General features: G+C 37.8%; 1 protein-coding gene across 3 annotated transcripts in view; it reads right to left on the bottom strand.

The window, feature by feature from the left end:
* Positions 1 to 14,008: 14,008 nt before the first annotated feature.
* The window catches only part of tns1a (tensin 1a), a 240,106-nt gene continuing 229,262 nt past the window's right edge, over positions 14,009 to 24,852 (bottom strand). For all 3 annotated transcript variants that reach the window (XM_036570545.1, XM_036570546.1, XM_036570547.1), the window contains 7 exons: positions 24,178 to 24,255; positions 21,760 to 21,831; positions 21,582 to 21,611; positions 19,702 to 19,870; positions 17,393 to 17,461; positions 16,982 to 17,011; positions 14,009 to 16,875 (listed from right to left, as the gene is read on the bottom strand). In XM_036570545.1, the coding sequence (XP_036426438.1) occupies positions 16,734 to 16,875; positions 16,982 to 17,011; positions 17,393 to 17,461; positions 19,702 to 19,870; positions 21,582 to 21,611; positions 21,760 to 21,831; positions 24,178 to 24,255 (590 nt within the window). In that variant the 3' untranslated portion in view covers positions 14,009 to 16,733. The remainder of the gene's footprint in view (positions 16,876 to 16,981; positions 17,012 to 17,392; positions 17,462 to 19,701; positions 19,871 to 21,581; positions 21,612 to 21,759; positions 21,832 to 24,177; positions 24,256 to 24,852) is intronic.

The raw sequence follows: 24,852 nt of genomic DNA, 5'->3' as shown, positions 1-24,852 counted from the left end.
ACAAACACAGTGATATTTGAGAAGTGAAATGAAGTTTATATGATTTACAGAAAGGGTGCAATAATTGGTTAAACAAAAGTAGGCAGGTGCATAAATTTGGGCACTGTTGTCATTTTATTGATTTCAAAACCTTTAGAACTAATTATTGGAACTCAAATTTGGTTTGGTAAGTTCAGTGACCCTTGACCTCTATACACAGGTGACTCCAATTATGAGAAAGGGTATTTAAGGGGGGCACTTGTAAGTTTTTCTCCTCTTTGCATCTTCTCTGAAGAGTCGCAGCATGGGAGTCTCAAAACAACTTTCAAATGACCTGAAAACAAAGATTGTTCACCGTCGTGGTTTAGGGGAAGGATACAGAAAGCTATCTCAGAGATTTCAGCTTTCAGTCTCCACTGTGAGAAACATTGTGAGAAAATGGAAGACCACAGGCACAGTTCAAGTCAAGGCTCGAAGTGGCAGACCAAGAAAAATCTCGAATAAACAGAAGCGAAGGATGTTGAGAACAGTCAGAGTCAACCCACAGACCAGCACCAAAGACCTACAACATGATCTTGCTGCTGATGGAGTCACTGTGCATCGTTCAACTATTCGGCACACTTTACACAAGCAGATGCTGTATGGGAGAGTGATGCAGAGGAAGCCTTTTCTCCGCCCACATCACAAACAAAGCCGCTTGAGGTATGTTAAAGCACATTTGGACAAGCCAGGTTCATTTTGGAATAAGGTGCTGTGGACTGATGGAACTAAAATAGAGTTATTTGGGCATAATAAGGGTCGTTATGCATGGAGGAAAAAGAACACAGCACTCCAAGAAAAACACCTGCTACCTACAGTAAAATTTGGTGGTGGTTCCATCATGCTGTGGGGCTGTGTGGCCAGTACAGGGACTGGGAATCTTGTTAAAGTTGAGGGACGCATGGATTCCAATCAATATCAGCAGATTCTGGAGATCAATGTCCAGGAATCAGTGACAAAGCTGAAGCTGCGCCGGGGCTGGATCTTCCAACAAGACAACGACCCTAAACACTGCTCAAAATCTACTAAGGTATTCATGCAGAGGAACAAGTACAACGTTCTGGAATGGCCATCTCAGTCCCCAGACCTGAATATTATTGAAAATCTGTGGTGTCACTTAAAGAGAGCTGTCCATGCTCGGAAACCATCAAACCTGAATGAACTAGAGATGTTTTGTAAAGAAGAATGGTCTAAAATACCTTCAGCCACAATCCAGACTCTCATTAGAAGCTATAGGAAGCGTTTAGAGGCTGTTATTTCTGCGAAAGGAGGATCTACTAAATATTGAGTTAAGGTTTTTTTTTTTGGTGCCCAAATTTATGCACCTGCCTAATTTTGTTTAGACAATTATTGCACACTTTCTGTAATTCATATAAACTTCATTTCACTTCTCAAGTATCACTGTGTTTGTCTCCTATATGATATATTTAACGGATTTTTTTTATCCAATCAATGATTTATAAAGGTAAATCAGGAAAATTAACAAGGCTGCCCAAACTTTCGCACCCCACTGTATTTGTATAATGAATTAATAATTGAATTAATTCTCAGAACACCCCTTCAAAGGAGAAGTGGTAGGCTATATAATTGTATTTCTGGCTAGTATATTCTTCAATATTTCTCTTGTTAGAGATAAAGGTGCTGTGTAATTTGATTGATGTATAAGAAGAAACTGATCATATTTCCTCATGATGACATCTGCGAAGGACATATGCATGTGGTTCAGTTCCTGACTAGACATATATTTGTATTGATCAATGGTGTGCACCTGGAACAGCTAAAACACAGCCATTAAAGTGTGGATTGACTCAGGTGTGACAGTTTTGAGCACAAGATATGTATAATAATGATTAATTATTAGCTCAGCAATTTTGTCAATCACTACTTGTGAAGTAGAGAGCTCAAAGCAATACTGTTATATACACAAACAGTAGGCCATAAACATACCTTCTTGACAGCATAATATTTATAACTCAAAGGTATTCAGCAAACTCAATATGACTGTTTATGAACGGCTGATGAAATCACCACTAGCAAATGTTCTTTTGCTACAAAATCCAAGTTAATTCACCCATCTATACACAAATTTGCTCTTTTGTAGGTACTTTTGTACGGTTTGACAAGCTTTATGGAACATTGGCTAAAATTCCATTTACCTTGAATTGTAGGTGTTTTGTTGAACACCCAAATTTACAGCATGTTACTATTTTCTGTTGCTGTTCATTTTGTATGCATATGGAAGGTTTGTAGGGATAAACATCGAAACACCTTGTAGCTCGATTTCAAAAACACATCATTTCTACGAACCTCAATTCCAAAAAAAAAACGTTTGGACAGTATGTGAAATGTAATCATGCCTTATAATCATGGGTATAAAAGAAGCTTCCAATAAAGGCAGAGTCCTTTATGAGCAAGGATGGGTTGAGACTTGTCACTTTACCAAAAAATGCACCAGTGAATAATCCAGCAGTTTAAGAACATCATTCCTCAACAAGTGATTGCAAGGATTTTAGGTACTTCACCTTCCACAGAATACATCATCAAAAGATTAAAGAAATCTGGAAAAATCTCTTTGTGTAAAGGGACACCATTAACACTGAATAATACATATATGTTTTGTTGCGATATGTAGCATATGCTGCCTTCTAGATAGCGTCTTTTTCAGGAACATCCATGCTAATTTCAACATGACAGTGCCTAGCCAATTCCTGCACATGTTACAGCATGGCTGCATAATCAGTGTGGATGATAGACTGGCCTGCCTGCAGTCCAGACCCGTCTCTTATTGAAAAAATGTGGCGCATTATGAAGTGTAATATATGTCAAATAAAGGTCCTGTATGCTTGTGCAGCTGAAGACTTTCATACAGCATTAATGGCATAAAATTCTGCTTTCAAAACTGGATCAGTTGGTTTCTTCAGTGCCCAAATGATAAAGTGTCATTATTAGGAAAAGTGAAAGTGCAAAAAGATGCTCCTGTCCCAACTTTTTTGGAATGTTTTACAGGCATCAAATTTGGAATAAGCACAAATCTACAAAAAAACAAACAAACAAAAGCAATAATGTTCATAAAGTAAAATACAAAATGCAAAATATCATATTTTCGTACATGTTCAATTTAGTACGTCAAACCGAAGTTACTAATCACTACTTTGTTTTTATTGGCATTTCACATACCGTCAATACTTTGTATTGCGGTAGTGTTTCACATGTATACAAAATAAACACCATTTGAAATGACTGACACACTAAACAACAATTTAAAGGAGGTATTTTGACAAAATACAAAAAAAACTGATTTCTTATTGTGTTGAATGGAATATTTGCTAGCATTGTGTAAAGGATGTCTCACCTCACAATCATTACTTTAACAGAATATGTGGGTGGAGCAGGGATAGGTCACTTTTCTTTTTTTTTCTTTAACCCGTTAAAATCCCAGACTTAGTACAAGGCTTATTATTCAGTAACTACAGGGACTTCAATGCAAACTAGCTTAGCTATTCTTAGGTTTTAGGTTATAGAATGGTGTAATAAAACACTTGGGCGTGCCGGTGGGCCCTGGCCATTTTAAGGGTTAAACAAAGACAAAGCTCTAGTACATGATCCGACTTTTAAAACTGATGTTCAAGATCCATAAAATCCAATACATGAATGGTGCATAGACTGCAGGAAATTTCCAAAATGTCTTAATCTTCCTCCTCACTCCTTGAAGGATGGCTTTGAAGTCTCGACATGGGATTCATTCAGCAGTTATTTGAGGCCCAGTTGGACGGCGCCACTGGCAGATTGGTGGAGGGCGTCATGGCTGGCAGCCCAAGTCCTCATACACCACTCATCCTCATCACCACACCAGAGAAACCTCATCTTCCTCCCCCAGCCTGAGAGATGTTTGGGACTCTAGTCTTTGGTCTTGGGGCTCACCACAAGCAAAACATGTCCCTTACTCACCTTACATTCTCTCCTAACACAACTCTAGACTGGTGTGTGAGAATCTCAGTGCTGGATGATTGTTCAAAGTGCAGGAGTTTGCCTCAGAGCCTCTGGATTCTCTGCCAGTATACATTTTATGGGATCCTGCTGGGTTCCCACCAAGGCTGACTGTAGGTGTCCTGCCTGCCATATGGGAAAAACCTGTCAGAAGCAATTAAATTTTGGCTGCCTTTTTAATTCCTTTTTAGCCCTTTGTTAATTGTATAGCACATGAGATCTGCACATCAGCTCTACAGGTGTGGCACTTTAAGGCTTCCTGTGATATCTTCAAATTCCCGTTCCAAGTTCTGAGAATGGAAGCTTTGTGTAAAGTTTTCTTTCATGGATGTTAAACCAAATTGAGGAAACCTGGTTTAAATGCCTCTTGTTAGGAACGTATGAGATACACTAACATTCAAGAGTTTGGAATCACTGTTTTCAATAATATGACATCATTTTGTTGCATATACATATATAAAATGGTTTTATTATGATTCCATAGTGTAACAATCACTTTGACTTATTATAAGTTTAGGGGTTACATTTATAGTCTGAGGATACACTGCTTACAATTAAGAGCTAATGTAGTACAAGCAAACAAACTCATGCACACAAAAAAAAAACAAAATAGACACTGTTTAACCTGCCACCCAAAAATGCTTTATATATTTAAATGTATCTGCCAAAACATACACAATTTATAATGCACAAACAGAACCCTCACACCATCTAATTTTAACAATATTCCATGCCCCTCTCCCAGTTTCCCCAAACTGAAGGTATTGAGGGTCTTAACCCCCAAAATAAAGTTTTAGATTACCCACATTTAGTGTCTAACTTATCTGAGTTGTCTTGCCATTTAAGCCTATAATTAACAGGACCAAGTACTTCCTCCACCTCTGTTGCCTGTAACCACCCTGCAGGTTTCTGATTGTCAGGTTTATACTGTTGACAGATAGTACACTGTTGGACATGTTGCCACACCTCCTTCCAGACCGTAGGCCACCATGCAACTTCTAAAATCCGCAACAGTGTCTTGAGCCTGCCCAAGTGTGCCCCTAGAGGATTGTGGTGGAAGTAGTGGAGGAAAACATTGGTCAGCTCCCTGGGCACTACCAATTGATATTTCAGCCCCAAAGTTAGGTCTGGCTGAGCCGAGATGGGGAGAGATTTCAAGGCCTGCTTCAGATGGTCAAAACTCTTCTGACATTCACCTGTCCACTCCCACTTGACCACTTTCCCCTTTAGGTTGTTTAAAGGAGCAGCGGGGTCAGCAAAGTGAGGTATGAATTTGTGATACCACCCCACGAGGCCCAGGAACCTTTGAAGAGACTTGATATCTTTTGGGATGGGATATTTAGACACTGCTATGGTCTTTTCTGGGTCAAGTTCCACCCCTTTTTCTGAGACAATGTGTCCCAGAAACCTGATCTCTTTCTTGAAGAAGCAGCATTTTCTCAGGTTCAAGGTTAGTTTTGCAGCATGCAGTCTGGAAAACACTGCATGGAGATCTTTTGAGTGCTGCTCATGACTGGTGGAGTAGGCAATGATGTCGTCAATGTAGACAAAACAGAAGCGTCCTCGTAATTCCCCCAAAACCCTTTCCATCAGACATTGGAATGTCGCTGCGGCATTTCTTAACCCAAAAGGCATGGCCTTAAATTGGTAAAGTCCCATGGGTGTGATGACCGCAGTACTGAAAGTACTGAAGCACACTGCCCCATGTAGTGACTCCAGGATGTCATGAATTATTGGCATTGGCTAAGCATCCTTAGCGTTCAACCTTCTGTAATCAATACAAAAGCGATAGGATCCATCAGGTTTTCTCACCAGCACCACAGGAGAGGCCCAGGCAGACTGAGATGGCTCTATGACTTCATCTTCAAGCATCTGCTTTACCTGATCCTCAATAATGTTCTTCTTCAGTGGTGACACCTGATATGCCTTTGATCGAACTGGGATTTGATCCCATGTTTGTATGTAATGCTGTATTATGGTGGTCCTTCCTATCTTTGGCGAACACACCAAAGGCCACGCCCAGAACAGTTCCTGCATCTCTGGAGGATGGGTTTGCAAGAGAGCCTCATGGGCCTCAGATGTACCAGCTGCGTCTGAATACCAGGAAAGTAAAGGAGAAGTCATAGCTACATACAAATTCACATTCTTCCTATGTTCTTCTGATGGTGACCAGGTCAGGTTGTCTGGGGTGCGATTCAAAAATGGAAAAAAACTCCATCTTCCATGAATTTGCACCCCATAAACATGTTTCCTTAGGTTGATTTGAAGTGTTTTTATTAAAAAATCTAGCCCCAAAATAAGTGGAAAGGCTAGGTTATCATCTGCCATGATGTAGGTGTCCAAACTCCATACACCTCCATGCCAGGTGTAAGCCAGTTGCGCTTTTCCTTCCGCCCTGTGCGCTTTGCCATCGGCTAAAACAAAGTTCAAAGGATCTCCAGTACTCAGTTTTTCCCCAACCTTGACTATCTTCTGCCGCAGACTCTTTTGCATCAAACTGAAGGTGCAGGCTGTATCCACTACAGCTTCCCCTTCAAGTCCCCGTGTTTCAATTGGAACCACCAACAGGGCTGGAGTCTCTGCTTTGGTTAAAACCACATGTTGATTCCCCCTGTTTTCCAGACCGTAGCCACTGGAGCTTTTGCTGGCTGGTTTCTTTTTGGCTTTTTCCTGGGAGGCTTGGCTGTTCACTCTGGCCCAGTAATCTTTCTTGGCCGCCCAGTCCCACTCCACCATGGACCCAACTTTGACCAGTTGTTCCACAGAGTGAACTGTCCCCCTTAAACTGCTAACTAAAGCCGGATTGCAGTTGTTCATTATACGTCTGACCAGTTCACTTTCCTGCATTTCCAGTTTCCATTTCAGACACAATGCCCTATAGTCATAAACGAAGTCTCTTAGACATTGGTCAGGGGCCTGGACTTTTATGCGCAATTGTTCTTCCACCTCAAAAAGGCATTCTTAAATTCAGTCCAGTTGTGAACACTTGACTTTTCGGCCATCCACCAACTCCTAGCAGGGCCTCTCAACACAGTTGACAAAGTGGCTGTTAGTTCACCATCAGTCATTGGCCTCAGTGATAAAAAGTTCCCACAATGAAATTGAGTACATCAGTAGTGTCCTGAGATTCACCAAATGTTGGAAATTCTAAGTGAACAGAAGGCTTAGCATAGAGAGAAGCATCTGCAAACCTCTGATCTACATAGTCTCTAAGACTTTGCTCTCGATTCACAGCACTCTCCAGAGAAGCTCTAAAGTCTCCCTCTAAGGAGTCTACCCGATCTTGTAAGCCCTTAATAGCGTCCTTGATATTTTGTACCCCACTACTATCCATGATACCTTCACCTGTGGTATTTACATCTTCATCAGTATCAGAGTCTTCCTGTTCATTTAAATACATCTCGCTTAAACGAGAAGAGATTTCAGCCACAGGTTCCCTGAATGTCACAAAGGGCCTAGAGTTGAAGTTTAGTGTGTCAGCCTGGCCTTCCTCTGTCTAGGGATCCATACTGTCAGCCATAGTTTGCTGTTACTCAAATTAAAGATACTGTGTAGCCCTATGTCTCCCCGTACGGGCCACCATTCTGTAACAATCACCTTGACTTATTATAAGTTTAGGGGTTACATTTATAGTCCGAGGATACACTGCTTACGATTAAGAGCTAATGTAGTACAAACAAACAAACTCATGCACACAAAAAACCCAAAATAGACACTGTTTAACCTGCCACCCAAAAATGCTTTATATATTTAAATGTATCTGCCAAAACATACACAATTTATAATGCACAAACAGAACCCTCACACCATCTAATTTTAACAATATTCCATGCCCCTCTCCCAGTTTCCAAAAAGTCCAAAATGCAAAAAATCAAAAAATGTTTTAATCAAAAATTCAAGTTCTTAGCAATGCATTGCAAAAACAAACAAAAAACATAAACCAGCTGGATCTCACCAGCAATGACAGGCCTATCCCCAAGCTTCTTCCAGATCCCTGAGGGTTAATCCACTTTTCGTAGAGTCTTTTTGATCCTTTTTTGAACATGCTTGGTCCACCGGTCTGCCAGTTCATAAGTAGAGGAATAAGAGGAAAAGTTGGTGGCTTTTGTTTGTTAATCCCTTCAGTACTCACAAAACACACAAAAACAAACAAACTTTCCTCTTCAGTTTTATTCTGGTCCCCTTTTTACCTGACCTCGAATAGCAAAACTCACCCATTTTAAATGTTAGCACACAGGAAAGTTTAACCTTGCAAGGCATTTAAGTTTTAAACCCTTTCTTTGAATTAATGTGCTACATATGTATTTCCTATAAAACACCTTTCATGTGGCTGTGTCACAATAGGACACTTAGAAGGTTTCAACTAATTTGAGAGAAGCTGCAAAAATTAAGAAATATTAGATGAACAAAGCTGTGGATAATTCCACGGTGACTAAGAAAACATGAAGTAATAAAATTAACATTCCGAATGTTGTAGATTTGAAAACAAGTGAAAATATCGGAACAGATAATTTCCCACATAACTAAATAAATAAATAATAGATAATAACAGTATATCAGATTTTTTAAAATTTTTTTTTGTTAAGCTTTATCATATTCCCCAAAACATTTTTATATTTAAACATCTTAAAATTCCTTCTGGTTGCTAGCTTACAGTATTTCAGTCTATGCTGTATTATTTTGTATATGACATTATTGAATTAGATAACAGCAAAATAACAGACAAATAATCAAAACTTTTGAATGGTAGAGTATATCAGTTCATCAGTAGACTGCTATGATCTTGGAAGCCTTATTTCCAGATGTTTACCTCTGGAAGCAACTGAACAACTCTGTCAGTCTTATTCTGGAATCTGGTGATGTAGAATCTGGTCGATTCCATCCATAACAACTGCAAGGAAATGATAAAGTATCATTATCATACAGTACCATGCTCAGCTGTTAGATTTGGATTACAATCAGACAGACGGCCTTTCACAGTGGACAGATTTCTGTTTCCTCCTCTGATTAGTCTTGAAGGTGAAATTTGTGGCCAGTTTTGAGCTGCAGTTAGTCACAATACAAATATTCAGAAACTTCATTTAGCCTACTTTTGAGTTAAAAATTTAATCCCTTAAATCACTGTTGCACACACCTGTAATTTAAGAATATCTCAGCTAGTTTGCCTTGTAATCCATGTAGTTACTGGATAATAAGCTATTGAATACAGTAAGTCTTTGATTTTAAGGCAAGTTAAACAAAATTCCTGTGCATTCAATGTGCAAATTATATTGTCTTTGTTTAATCTCTTACACTGAAAATGCACATATAAAGATCCACACTGTCATTATGAACATATTAGCTTCTGAATTAATAAATTACTGAGTCTTAAGATTAATAGCAGAGTATAAACCTGCAGTTGAAGAAGTTAACTAATCTGTTACTAAATTTATTATTAATTACACATAAATTTAAGTGGTTAAAAAACTATACAGTTGTGCTGTGTTGGCTCATGTACATTGTGTACAAGTTCAATATGTTCAAACCAGTCTGTGCTGAAATGTTATACTAAAAGGAGCTGGCTGTCGGAATAAAGTCTCATCCTTATCAAATGGAACAATCAGCCTTCTGTTATGTTTTGGTTCTGTTTATCCTAAATCTCTCATTTGTCATCATCTCTATTTAGCAGCTGTGAGCAATATTTTGCTTCTGTTCTGGAATTCACACAACAAACAAACAACCCTGAACCCCCAAACACACCCCCACCTCAACACACGCACACAAAACACACACACACAGACACACACGTGCACACACACACACACACACACATACATGCACACATTTACACATTTACATGCACACATATATACACACACTCATATACATAATGCTTGTTTCTGTAAATTTTGAGGACATTACATAGGCTTTCATTTTCAGCCTTAAAACATGTCTTCACCTTAAAATTTAATAGTCTCCACAAGGAAGAAAGGTCCCCACAACGTGAGTACATAGACGGGTCCCCACAATGGTGCATAAACCTGGTACACACACACCTACACCCACACAAACACACACACCCACACACATACACATCCCCACACACACACTCTTACACAAACACACACGCGCTCACACACACGCACACACACACACACACACTCACCCACAGATGACTTCTGGGTTTTGTAGCATCAGCAGCTGCTTGTCCTCAGGGCCTGCATACCTGCCTTCTCCAGCTGACAGGTACAGTGCTGTTCAGTGTGTGTGCATAAGAACTGGGCACAATAATGTGGGAAAAATGCCCAGAGGGCCTGGGACTCTTGGGCTCGCATAAAAACTGCCCATCATGCAGAGGAGAGAGACAGTATTAAGAACATGCCATTACAGCCTGCTTTCACTTCATATCCCTACATTCCTCACTGCACCTGACAGAGAGGGCTTATCTGGACATCCACATCTAGCATATTGTCCCTATCATAACAAAACCTTTTTTAAACTAAATTTAATTTTAAAATGCCAGCTGCTGTTTTTACGTTTCATTGTTGTTATCTAATTCAATGATATCATGTACATAATACAGCATTTACTGAAATACTATAAGCTAGCAATCAGAAGGTATTTTAAGATGTTTTTTTGGGAACATGACAAAGGTTAACGTATGATTATAAGAAAATAAATAATACCATTATACTGTAATCTAATTAGTGTCATTTTTTCTCTGCTTTGAGATTTGAGCCCCTCCAACAAGAAACATATTAAGCATTCCACCTGTATTGTTGAATTATCAGTTATTTTGTTTTCTACCTTATTTTGTACAACCTTTTACATTAAACATCCAAACTATGGATTATTTACAATTTAGTGACCCTTTTATTTTCAATATTGTGCATCAAAAGTGCTGTGCTATGCTTATATGATTTTTGCAAAAAAATGTCACAATTTTTCGTTGCCAGGGCTCATTTGATCACCACTTTTTAAATGTGAGGCATTATTGATGTTCATTTTGTTACTCCATGTTTCAGTGTTATATAGCTTTCTCAGTCATTGTGAAGCCATCTACATCTCTATTCATCTAACATTTCTACATTTTTTTATAGCTTTCTACAAACTAGTTGAAACCTATAGAGTTGTAGAATAGTATAACATTGTAAGAAAACCATTTTATACATGTACAGTGGGGTCCAAAAGTCTGAGAACACTTCTATTTTTCATTCTTGTCTAATTTAATACAAGGTTTTTCATTATAAATGATATTGTCAAGTTAACAATTTGCGTGAAAAGTATAATCTTTGAATGTTTACATGAATTTCAGGATTTCTTAGTATTTGATCTGTCCCAGTCTTGCTTTAATGACAGTGTGCCCTTAAGCTGGCATGCACTCCATAAGTTTTGCAGAAGTCTCTGTTCAGTAGATCAAATCCACCTGACAGTCATCTGAATATGAGCTTCAATGAAAGAAGACTTAAAAACGTACCTTTTTGTACAAAGGCCTCAGTATGTACGGTCAGTTTCACAAATGTGCTTCAAATTGAGTAATGACCTAAAAACAGTGGAGAATCTTGAATATTTCTTTATTTTACCTGTCAAAAGTTTTCTGTTCTATTTTTTCTAAAACTCCTGCTATTAGTGATTTAAATGAAGAAGTCCTAGATTTTCCTTGTGCTCTCAGACTTTTGGACCCCACTGTATGTCATCATATTAGTTTTATATTATTGAAAACAGTGATTCCAAACTTGTAAAGGGTAGTGTACACTGAAGTTAGGAAAATGTCTTGGTATTTTTTCTCATCAAGCTACCATGTTAGAGATTATAGATTTGGGCATTTTGTTATGTCAGTGAGAATCTGCTTCTATGTAAATTAATCTGAGAATTTCTGGCAGGTTTTGGGTAACAGCTGTGTGGGTAGTTGGCTTATCTGTAATCAAGGCAGGATATCATGGCTACAGGCAGTGTGCTGATTCAGGATTTAAGAGTAACACACCATTAGCATGGACAAGGTCATCCACTAGTGGGAAAGTTGTTACAGCAAGCTATCATTCACTCTGAGCTGACATCGGTGGTACGCTGACCTTGATGTGAACAAAGTGTGTTACCTTTACAGCCTACATTTCATGATTATATTCAACTGCCATTCTGCCACTGTCTTGCCGGTAGAACACCTGCTGAAACCACTGAACTGACTGAAACACGAAGACTGTAAGGAACAAATGTGAACAGCTTCTCAAAGCGATTTTAAAACAAAAAAAATCAGCAGAATTCAGTCATTCAGAGTGGTTTGATGTGAAATGTTTCATAAAGTAAAACTTATCAACTTGGATTTTCCTTACACTGGTGACAGGCCACCATGTCAACAATGCAAATATAGTCGCATAACTAGTAATCCTACATGTACCTTCAGCTGTCTATTGCCATGAAATGCTTCTAAAAATACATTTTAGGGCAAAATCGCATCTTTTTTAGGGAGCTTTTAGAGGCATTAAACCCTTCAGACGTCTGGTTCCTATCACTGTGAACAATTCTGATTCAGCAAGTTCCTCTATCAAACCACTCTGAACGCTATGTTTACATTCTAACATTTGATTCTGCAGCAAATTAAAAAAAAAAATTTAGAATTCCCCTTTCAGATGGAACTCAACCAATCTTTTAACATTTCTGCATTAGACATACAACACAACAAAATTAGCAGATCTCTAACATATTCTTTTAAGATGTTTTTGAGAGTTTTGGCCTAAACCCTATTTTTATTATTATTTTTTTTTTATTAAGCACTATATTTTACCATAATTAACGTGACATGTACCAATTTAGAAGATGTACGTATACTGGCTGTTCAGAATAGTAAATAAAATGACAATATTTGCATTGCCGGTATCATGACCCCTTGTTTGTATCACCACAATTGTAAAGAAATCTGAGTACTTTTCTACAATGCAAACCACACTGAATGGCTTTGTTTATACCTCAACAAATTAGTTATGCAAAGATTTTGAAAAACTAGTGAAATTCCCCTCTAACATGAGGAACATGAGGACTGCTTTGTAAAGAATACATACTATATAACATTTCTCACTGGGTCTTGTGTCCAAATACTGCCACTTGCTGGCAGTAGCAGGTACTCCTTCTCCTTGAACTACAGTATTCACCCAGCACTAGCATTAAATGACTGAAAGCTACAAACTTCAGTTGCATAAAAATTCAAGTAAATAGTTTCTGTTCAGGCATCTGTTACACAAGTGCATTCATCTGAGTGATTTTTGGTTAAGTGATGTTGCATGTGATGACACATGTGACAGTGATATTGTGGGTAAATAACTGATTTGTGGCACAGCGCCACTGTAAATTATGAGTACATTTTATTATTTAATAATAGTATACTGAAAGCAAGTTTACTTATTTTTGAACAAGCTTATTTTATATTTTATTCAAATCATTTAGGTTTTCAAGAAAGAAATGCAACTAGATGCTAAGTATTAGCATATTTCTAGCAAATATTACTTTTAAATATTAAACTTTGATCCTAAACTTCAAAATGTATGTACTACTTTACTTTAAAATTAACTCTTTACTTAAGTTAAAATCAGTTTGAAGAGTTTCATTCCAAAACACTGTATATGCATTTGTAACATTTTTGTACATGTAAGAGGTTTTTGAAAAGAATAACAGCTGATGTATAATGGAAAACAGATTTTTATTACTCTAATAAAGGATCATAAAATAGCATTGACATGTCTAGTATGTGTAAAACCCAATCCCTGCAACTTATTAAGAAATATCATGAAAAAAAACTAAAATTCCTGAAAGTGGTCTATAATGCATTTTGGAACAAAACCCTTCATTTGCACTGAACTTGAAATGAATATGTTAATTTACTTAGAAAAAGCGAGAAAAAGTCGCTCTATAATAATAATAACAATAATAATAATAACAACAACAACAACAACAACACATTAACAGGCCACTGTTTTTCAGCTAATATGGCGGTATAAGTGAAAATTTGAAAGATTTAATTTTGTATAGACCATTTTGTAACTGAGTTGTATTGCTTTTAATGTTCTCTTTTTCTTTTCAGGGACAACAAAGTAATGGCAACAAAACAAATGAAAAAAAAAAGAAAACATTTCAGTTCTGTATAGCCATAGTAGTACATTCACATCTTCAGAAGCAAAATTCATCTTTATAAAGCAGACATCAGACCAAAGCTCTCTGTCCACTTTCATTGTAGCACTGTAGTCCATTTCAGATAACACTGATTACTAATATGGCAGGCCGCTCTCTCCAGAAAAGACAAGCTTTTTAAACTACGCTGGACCAGAAAGAAATAAATAGCTAAAAAAGAACACATAAATACTTTGAAGGCAAGCTGATGATGTTGAATTTTATAACACAGACATAGGAGGTCATGAAATAGGCAGGTTGAGAAGTGATGGCTGTAGACCACAGATGCCCAAACGTTTTTGGGTAGAAAAGAAAAACCCAAGTGCTGTGCCCAGGACCACGATCAAAATACCAGAAAAGCCCAATAGTCATTCGTCCAGAACTGTAAGCAAATGTACAAAGTGTCACATCTAATGTCAAATCCATTGTGACTTGGCAGATCGAATGTCAAGTTTGTCCCGTTGGCCACAGTTTGGGCAGCTTTGATCTATGTCCTTAGCATGTGAGCAGCTTTCCACACACAGTATACTAAAGTTGTGTTGCACGGACAGATCTATTTTTATCCTAAATCCGTAAGTGCTTTACAATCATATATGGGGTAAATGTGATGGACTGCAAAAGCAACTGACATTACAGAGGGCACATTGTATCAAATTCTGTATTTCTTTGGCAAACATACTATATTGCATTGCCTTTTTTTGTTTTATTTTACATTCCTAAAGAAAACAGTGACTAAGCACTGTTCCTATAACCAGTAACATACTCCATATCTTTTGCATGATAAACCTGAATTGCACAACAAATGGCAGCATTCATGGCAAACGTACATTTGTGGTTGACCACATTTGTGGTTGATCACATTTTTTTTTTTTCTTTTTTTCTTCTTCTGCATTCACGCCTTTCCATCCTAAAACACCTAAATATGGCACAATGAACACATATATTCAAAACAAAGTGACATGCTGTAACATACAGTTTACGTCTTGCATGATTCAAGAGCTTCTCAAAATCTCCTGACATCTCAGCCAAAATAAGTCTTTTTTTATTCTTCCTCTTCAACGCAATAAAATGTCCTGAAGACTATACATTTTTTCCCCTCAATATAATGTATTAGTCACTCGAGAGTAACATAGCAACAAAAATAAATATTTAATTAATGTTATCTTTTTATATATAGTAATACATACATACATATCTAATAATATTCATTTCCCTATCTATTATCAATTGTTAGCTTATGATGTGTGGGTGTTTTTCTCTCTCTTTTTTATTTTTTTTCGTTAAAAGTTAGGTGCTGACACAGTGAGAAAAAAATGGGCTCTGACTCATGACTCGAGGAAACTCAGATTAAAAAAATAACTCGTCTACTTTGTTATAGTTAAATAAAACCCTGCTTCGAGAAGGACACAAATGATACAAGCACAGCATTTTTTTGTTGTTTTTTTTAGGTCCTTACTTCATTAGAAGGAACGCTGAACCTTTTTTGAACCTAGTTTTTAGACCTTTCTTTTAAGAGAAGTACAAAATGGATCTACACATGCAGCTGAGCAGTTCGCAACGGTAAGCGCCAGCTTAGCGTATTTGTCTTTTTGACTGCCGCGGAAGCCAAAGGATGGGGGTGGGGGGTGGGGGGGGGGGGGCGTTGTGTGAGGTCACGACGCAGAGCACAGAACACAAGAGCTAAAGGCCTACTAGCAACGTGCAGGGCTCATCCACAGAGATCCTTACTGTTCTTATGGTACAGAGCACATCAAGGTGTGACCTGTCAGGTTAAGCCCCACCGACAGAGGGAGGAGCCATTGGCCATCAGCAGTTAGCCTCACGTAGCTGCAGCTGATGGCAGTATGCTTTAACAGTCCCACCTCCGCAGGCAAGAGCATGTCGTCTCGATCCTTCCTTTATTATTGCCAATAATGGACCACAGTGTATGTTGCTGTATTTTCCCGAGATGCTTTTGGTCTGTTGAGAAAGGTTGTCAGAGAAGACTTGTGTTTTGCAAGAGCACAACACTAAGCCAAGAAGCCTATTGTCTTTTAAGTCCAAAAGACTAGTGGAGAAGGTTCTTTGCAAGCAAACATGCAAACGTTTCTTCATACTTCTTTTTTTTTTCCAGAAGAACAGACATGTATGATAATCCTGAAGGACTTAACATTTTCAATTTGTGTCTGAATCAACAATCCCGTCCATTAGAAAACAAATGGAATAAATCGGCATACTTTTTTTCTGAGCTCTACCTTTGGTGGTTCAACCTGTGTCCTCTTGCATATGATCCTTAAAATATCTATTTTTCCTTTCACAAAGCTTCGTTTCCCAGGAAAGCTAGCGGGATCAGCTGTATCCCCGTCAATCATACTCAACTGTCACAACACCTTTGGCACCTCCTCAGGCTCCAGCTTTGATCTTCACCTAGTCTTTCTGACGATGTGTCCCAAATCTTCATAAAAGTCGCCCCGACCTCCACGAGTTTTTCAATCAAAGGAAATTATGTCCACACTGAAAGAAACGAATAAGAAATGAATAACAAAATCTTCTTTGGCGGGAGAAAAAAACACTCGTGGAGAGAAACTCAAGATGGCCTCCAGGGCAGATGTTCAGGGTTTCTGAGTGTTGGACATGACTTTGGAGACGAAACTGATGATGGCTGTGGCCGGCTGGTCAGGCTCCAGTTCAGCAAACAGGTGGCTCACATTATCTGTTGTGCTTCCTTGTTTTCGGGCCACAAAACCAAAGAGCCTGACGTACAAAGCAGAGGAAACATCCACTGAGTTTACCAAATGTGTTTAACAATGAGTCAGCTGTGCTCTTCATCACAGTGATATGGAAGTATTACTGCTCTCACCTTGCTGAGTCTCTGTCTGCCTTGATCCACCTGTTTCAGAGAGACCAAAATGCGTCAGATTTCAGATTTCAGTACAGTGGCATTTTCACAAACTGCAAATGTCACAGTGGCATTGTGGTTCAAATCAAGTGTTGCAGTGGCACAACTATGATTTTAAGGGCCCAAGTGCAAAAAAAATGACCTTCAATGAGTAAAAAATGACAATGTAATTTGTTTGTTTACTTGACCTTTTTATGTCTCAAACAGGTTGATACTCTCAAGGCATGCTCCTCCACCCACTGGCAAATAACGTTTACTATCTACAGTCATGTGCAAAAGTGTGGGCACCCTATGAGCTCCAGTGTGACTGCCCCACTGTCCCCCCCTCCCCCAGTAGTTATGGCAGTGATGAGATTTCTCTTCAATACTTACTTCCTTTCTTGTGGGTCAATATTGCAGTATGTTACTGTATTGACAGGATAATGACGTCGGAAGAAGATCCTTAAAGAAACAAACAAAACACACAGGTGCAATATTGTAATATCTGTCATTAGCGATATACCGTGATCTTAAGTATTTCTTTATCCTATTTTATGAATGATTTACTTTTATTCTAACGTAGAAGAGGTTGAAGGAGAATTCCACCACATTTTTCAAAATTTCTGGGCTATTTAATTATTAAGATGTAAATAAAGTCATTCAGAGTGGTTTAATGTGAAATATGCCATTTTAGAGATACTTACCAAGAATAGTTCATCAAATAAGATGTGTAGGGTTTAATGCCTCTAAATGCTGCATCACAGAAAGCTGTTACATAAAATTGTTACAAATAATGAACCTAATGCCAGAGGCATTATGTAAGTTTTGCGAAAAACCTTTGGTCCTAAAACATATTTTTAAATATATACATGGTGGAGATCAACACTACATATAAAACTCAGAAGACACATGTAGGTTCACTGGTGATTTTGGATAGTAAATAAAATGGCTATATTTGCATTGTAGGTATCGTGATCTCTGGTTCCAATAACCACCACTGTTAAGAGTCAGTAAGCCTCTCAATTATGAACCAATTCACATCAAACCACTTTGAATAATTTGTTTAATTCTCAATGACTGAATTAAGCAGGAATTTAGAAAATGTGGTGAAATTCTCATTTTTTCACACTTAGTTCGCTTCCTAAAGTCTGCACCAGAGTTTGACACTGTGTTGTGCAGCAGCTAAAGTGTACCAAATAAGCTCATACATGTGAATATTTTTGATCTCTTTGGCCTCCATTAGTGCCAATAATGACCTGCATTTTATTTTTACTTTTACCAGCCTATGAATGTATCAAATCCAGATCTATCCCTTCAATACATTCTTGACAAACTGTATAATCCTACCTATTGTCTTGTATGGAAATAGAGATGATTAATGTCTCGATGTACCACTATCAGCGTGATTACGTGATTTCTTTATGAGCATTTTTTTATTTTATTATGTCAAACATCAGCTTGAACTTAACCAATCAGATTGCTGATGCCCGACTCACCCTAACAAAAATACGTTCAAACGCCAAAATCAAATCAAATAAAAAGCTATGCTATTGGTCATATGCCATTATTAGCAGTGGTTTATACAGCAAGAACAATACGAGCTTCTGTAAAGTATCAAATGTTAAACCCTTAAATACTCAGGCTTATTGCATACTAAGATTTATTATTCAGTAACTACAGGGACTTCAGTACAAATTAGCTAAGCTATTCTTAGGTTATAGACGCGTTTAATAAAACGTTGGGCCCGCCAATAGGCCTTGGCCATTTAAGTGGTTAAACAGGCAGATTATGAGGACAGTACAGTGCTGATGTTTACTGAAAAAAACATGCTCTGATGTTGAGTTTCCTCATTTTGGTGCAGACCATCATAAAAATGTATTCCCAACAGTAGCGAACTGAACCAGCACCACAGTTCAGTTGTTTAACACATACATGAATATGTGTGGGGTGTTTGCACGTGTCAAAACTCAACTTAATTGGAATTAAGTTAGGAATTAAGTTAATTAGAGTTAGGGTGTAGTTTATTTGGCTACATGCTTTCCTATCCGACTTTATAATCTTCGGGCACTTTTACTCCAATCATGTTTGTTGCAAACATTTTATTTAGTTATTTACATTGTTATTTGCAACAAACATGATTGGAGTAAACATACCCAAAGACTACAAAGTTGGTTAGGAAAGCATGTAGCCAAATAAACTACATGCTAACTCCAATTCCAATATCCTCAGCAATAACTGATGGTAAAAACCGATAGTTGCACTAATATTGTCCAAGCAACTCTCACAGTTATGCATTGACGTCACTTCATTAAATAATGCACATCAATTCTATGTGAATAAAATATATTACATTACCACAATTACTGCCAAAGACAAATAAACTTAAAGACAAAATTGTGTTGATGTAATATGTTTCAGTAATATAGAAATGACAAACACATTTGAATCTAGTAAATTTAATGCCTTTTAAATTTGCTTCACTGTTAAATATGGTTCTTATTAAAAGTAAAGGCACTTTCGAAAATTATAAGCCACTGTTAACAAACAAAATTAGGTTTTCTTAAGCATCTTAAATGTTTTTATTGAAAAAAAAAAAAATACACTTTTTCAAAATGGTCAGACATTTTAATCATACCATGATATACGTTTTGTCCATACCACCATTACAGCATTCAAATATGAATAGTCTGCTCTGAACTCACTTCCTCTGATTGTCAGTGAGAGTGATGCCCTGCAAGGACACTTTGAAGTGGACGACGGTTGCCGTGGGTGCAGGGTTAGTGGCCAGCGTCTCGCTGATAGCTTTGGCCACGGCCTGAGGGCCTGTCAGGGACTCCATATCCACTGAGTTTATGTACAGAACATTGCATGCTGCAAAGGAAATGGGACATGGAGATAAGAACACATGAAGAACAGAGTTTTTGGCTTCAAAAGTTATAATAAGCATGTGTCAAAAGATTATTTCAGACCATATAAAAAAGATGAACAATGAGACGCTTACATGAAGTAGAATGTTTGTTTCTAAATTTCACACAAGGCATACACTACACTGCTGAAATCATTAGGGGATAAAAACTATGTTAAATTTGCGATGTACTATCAGTAAACAGATTTTCTCAAAGCTGGAGAGGTGTTGGGTCATCCATGCTTGCTGCGTCATGCCTGGGGAAACACTCTTTTTGTTTTGGGCTGTTTAGATTTTTTGAACAAGAAAACAAACTGAGTAAAAAGTACTGCAAGTGGTGGCAAAGACAAGCCATGTAATGTTAGAAAAACTGTGGAGGAGAGCGGGGCACATCCTGACACATTTTGGCTATAACTTTTTAAACATATTTGAATAATAATAAGCTTAATAATATTTTTATACAAGCAACCTACACATCTCTCCTATCAGTGGACACTTCTTTTTAGGCAGCTACCATTTGTAAAAGATCCAGCCAAAAGTGCAAATGTTAACTGTCAGAGCGGCTACCTGTAACAAGTCTTATAAATTCCTGCAATACAAACTGATTCAATACAGTTCTAGGTTTTTGAACCAGACACTATTTCCAAACTAAATACATAAAAATATATAAATCAAAATGAATATGACTGAAAAGAGGTTGTGTCAAACAATGGCAAATTTATTTTTGACCACAAAGAACAGCAAATATCTGTATGATAAAACATATATGTTATGTCTGTAGTACGCTTCTGATGACTTTGTGAACAATTTCTAAAGCTAGTGTGTTTCAGTAGTGACAATGTTTAATGTTACACACTTAGACTTTGGACACATTTACTTCAAAACAATGGGATCTAACTGCTCACCATGTGGCCATGAGGGACAGGGATGCAATCTCACTTCCTGCTCTAAACTGCAGGGTTTTGGCTAAAATTAGGCTCGGCCTATAGACTAAAACTCTTTGTTTTTTGGTAGTGACATGAAAACATGGGTCAGCATTTTTCAATTTAAAAATTAAACTTATGATAAATCAAAATCTTTCAATATCACTTTAACAGAAATCAAAAAGATCTTTTTTAAAATAACATTGGAAAAAAACAAAATGTAAGTATTACTTTTACAAGTTAAAATTTAGGGGTTAGGGGTTGGGACAGACACCTCCCAATAGAAAGTACCCTATAAATAATGATTTTGTATATGTTTGTATATATTTGTATAATTACCTTGGAGTTAAACAGATAATAACATAATCCTTCAAAATGTCATTCCTGAATACTTGGTCCTCATATTTTTATAGTAATAAAAAAACACTTACAGTGAAAAAAGTACTTCATGGGTCTTCATGATAATTCTCAAGAAAATATATATAATAAGATTACTGTGAAAATTCAGAGATGTCAATGCTATGGCAATATGAGACAATGAGTGAAAGCATGTGTTTGAACCTACTTAACTATACAAAAAAACCCATATTACATTTTACCCCGCACTAGGTTGTGTCCTGCACTCCTCTACTGGTCTCTGGAGTGTCCACTGAGAGGAGAGGGGCTCTGTGACCACTAGCTGTTATTAGTACATGAACATGCACAGCTATAGAAACACTTAGTAGTGTGGACTGATACCAAAGACTATATTTACCATGAGACTCTTCAGGAGGCTTTGGTGGCCCTAGAATGTTGTACGAATGACATGAAGAATGAGGGGACAAATGAAATAGACACACACAGCAATGAGTGAAGGTCACTCAGCTATGAGGGTGAGCGCACAAACAGACAGAAAAGCAAGAAACAAGGGAGAGAAAGAGTGAGGGGCATACCTGCTCCTTGTTTGAGAAGATCCATTGCAGAACTTGTGGGTGTGGCCAACTCCAAAGCCTCTTCATTCGGATCTACTCATAGAAATACAACAATAACTTGTTGTTATAAGAATAACCCAGAGTGCTTCACGTTCTATAAAACACTGAAACTGTGTATGGCACAAATAGTATCTGTGAAGTAAAAAGAATGATAAAAAAAAAATGATAAAAATAAATTAATAGAATAATTAATAAGGATGCATGACGGAATCAGCCAACATCAGAATTGACAGATCTTTGCATCCCAACATGAAGTCATCACTCAGTCTGTTTATTATTTTGATTTTGGCTAAGCTGTTTTGCAATTTTATGACATAAATAATGCGAGTGAGGTCAATGCCCTTGCGCTGTATTTAAACGCTGCTGCTGCACCTTACAGTTCTAAACTGGGAGTGGAGCAAAGGGTACTTCAAGTGATACCATAGAAGAACCGCTTTTGGTTCCCTAAAGGACCACGTTTGAAAGAGAGATCTTTACATTCTGTGGAGGATCTTTAAATTTTAAAAAAGTTCTTTACATTCATGCATCTCACTTTCCCAATGAACCATTCATAAAAAAGAGGTTTTTACTATGGCATGAACTGAATTTGGCAGCTTTATTTTTAAGAGTGTATACCCAAATATCATAGTGTAATTGTGCATGACTAAATCTAACTGCTTCTTACTTTTGATGCAGCACTTTATTTGACTCTTTAAATGTTATTTAAATAGGTAACTGATTAAACTGAGGTTCAGTATAAAATGCCAGTTTGGCCTGATAAAGAGCAAAATTGTGATTTATATTGCGACTTTGGCTACGAGAAAGTACTGAAAAAATATTGAAGGATATTGTTGACTTGTGAAGTTGTTACTGAAGATACTGGCCCAAACAATCCCCCCCTCCCTCCCCCCAAGTATCAAGGTTATGTACCTGTGATAGAGAGGCACAGAAAAGTACAGAACATTCTAAGATGACCTAAAAGGATCAGGCCTTTAGAGACAGATACCCTACGTTCCAACAATTACATATCATCACTGTCAGAACAAAACCTATATCTCCATTTGCACTGTGTCAAAACTGCATGACAATTGGACCAATTGGACCAATTAGAAAAGGTACAAAATGACTTAGAATAAAATATTGTTACATTGAATTCAGTGAAACTTTTTTACCTCTTCTCCTGAAAAGTTACTTATTTGGAAAAGCAATGTTTGTTCCAACAGCAATGATATACACCAATCAGTTATAACATTATGACCACCTCCTTGTTTCTACGCTCATTGTCCATTTTATCAGCTCCACTTACTATATAGGTGCACTTTGTAGTTCTACAATTACAGACTGTAGTCCATCTGTTTCTCTGCATACTTTGTTAACCCCCTTTTACCCTGTTCTTCTGTGGTCAGGACTATTTGGGTGGTGGATCATTCTCAGCAATGCGGTAACACTGATGTGGTGGTGGTGTGTTAGTGTGTGTTGCGCTTGTACAAGTGGATCAGACACAGCAGTGCTGCTGGAGTTTTTAAACACCTCAGTGTCACTGCTGGACTGAGAATAGTCCACCAACCAAAAATATCCAGTCAACAGCATCCTGTGGGCAGCGTCCTGTGACCACTGATGAAGAATTAGAGGATGATTAGCTCATACTGTACAGCAAGAGATGAGCTATCATCTCTGGCTTTACATCTAGTAGGTGGACCAACAACGCAAGTGCGTCTAATAGAGTGGACAGTGAGTGGACACAGTGTTTAAAACCTCCAGCAGCACTGCTGTGTCTGATCCACTCGTACAAGCACATCACACACTAACATACCACCACCACGTCAGTGTTACTGCAGTGCTGAGAATGATCCACCACCCAAATAGTACCTGCTCTGTGAGGGTCCACTGGGGTCCAGACCACTGAAGAACAGGGTAAAAGGGGGCTAACAAAGTATGCAGAGAAACAGATGGACTACAGTCTGTAATTGTAGAACTACAAAGTGCACCTATATAGCAAGTGGAGCTGATAAAATGGACAATGAGCGTAGAAACAAGGAGGTGGTCATAATGTTATGTCTGATCGGTATATAAAAATATAAGAAAAGTACTATAATGGCTGGAACATTACATTAACATTATGGTTTTCACTAGGAACAGACATGAAGATGCTTCCCTGTTAAAGAATGTTAAAAACCAGTAAAGGAATCTTAAAATCAATTCTTCAAATATGAGAAGACTGAGCTGAAAGACGGCTCAAAGGCTGTAGTCAACTCAAAGTAAAACACAGTCCTCGAAATGCAGACACTGCATGGAGTTTCAGAAAACAGAGAGGGTCAGAGTTTACAGAGTACATACAGTCTACTCTGTACAATAACAGAGAGAAGCTGAGAGAATGGAGTGATAGAACGCCGCTCTCACCTCTGGTGGGGATCATAAGCTTGCATGGCAAAGCCAGGGGTGTGATGGAGTGTTGGTATACCAGTGCAGACAGACACCCTGTAGACACACACAAACACACACACACACACACGCACGCACACACACACAGTGAGCACATACACACAAACATAAAGGAACAGTTACTGTACACAAATAAGCTGATGGATGGGGCACTAGAGACACACAACACTATCAAAAATCTTCAGTAAAATGTTATATAGAAGTTAGGGCTGCACCATAAGTCATATTTTTATTGTCATCAGAATACGGGTTTCTGCAATAAACACATCATTGAAAGCTGCGATGACAGAATGAATCAAATAGCCTCACATTTGAAGTGTAATTAGAGGTAGAAAGTAGTAAATTACTTTACTCTCAGCACTGTAGTTCATTTCCCTTGTAACAGTACTTTTTTGAGAGATTTACATCATTTTATTTTTACTTTTACTTGTGATATCCAGCAGCTTTCAGCAAAGCATTTTATATCCATATCGTGCAGCCCTAAGTACTGAAAATGCATGATGTGAATGTCCAGATAAGAAGTGCCCAACTCAGGGGCTAGAGGGCCACAGTAACACCCGATTAAGTGCTGAATGAGTTGGATGTATTTAAGGACTATTGTAGAAAAATTTGCTTACCCAAAACATAATTTGT

This window comes from Colossoma macropomum, unplaced genomic scaffold (genome assembly GCF_904425465.1).
Source record: "Colossoma macropomum unplaced genomic scaffold, Colossoma_macropomum, whole genome shotgun sequence".
Taxonomy (NCBI): Eukaryota; Metazoa; Chordata; class Actinopteri; order Characiformes; family Serrasalmidae; genus Colossoma; species Colossoma macropomum.
The sequence above is the reverse complement of the archived record's forward strand: the minus strand, read 5'-3'. Positions and strand labels throughout refer to the sequence as shown.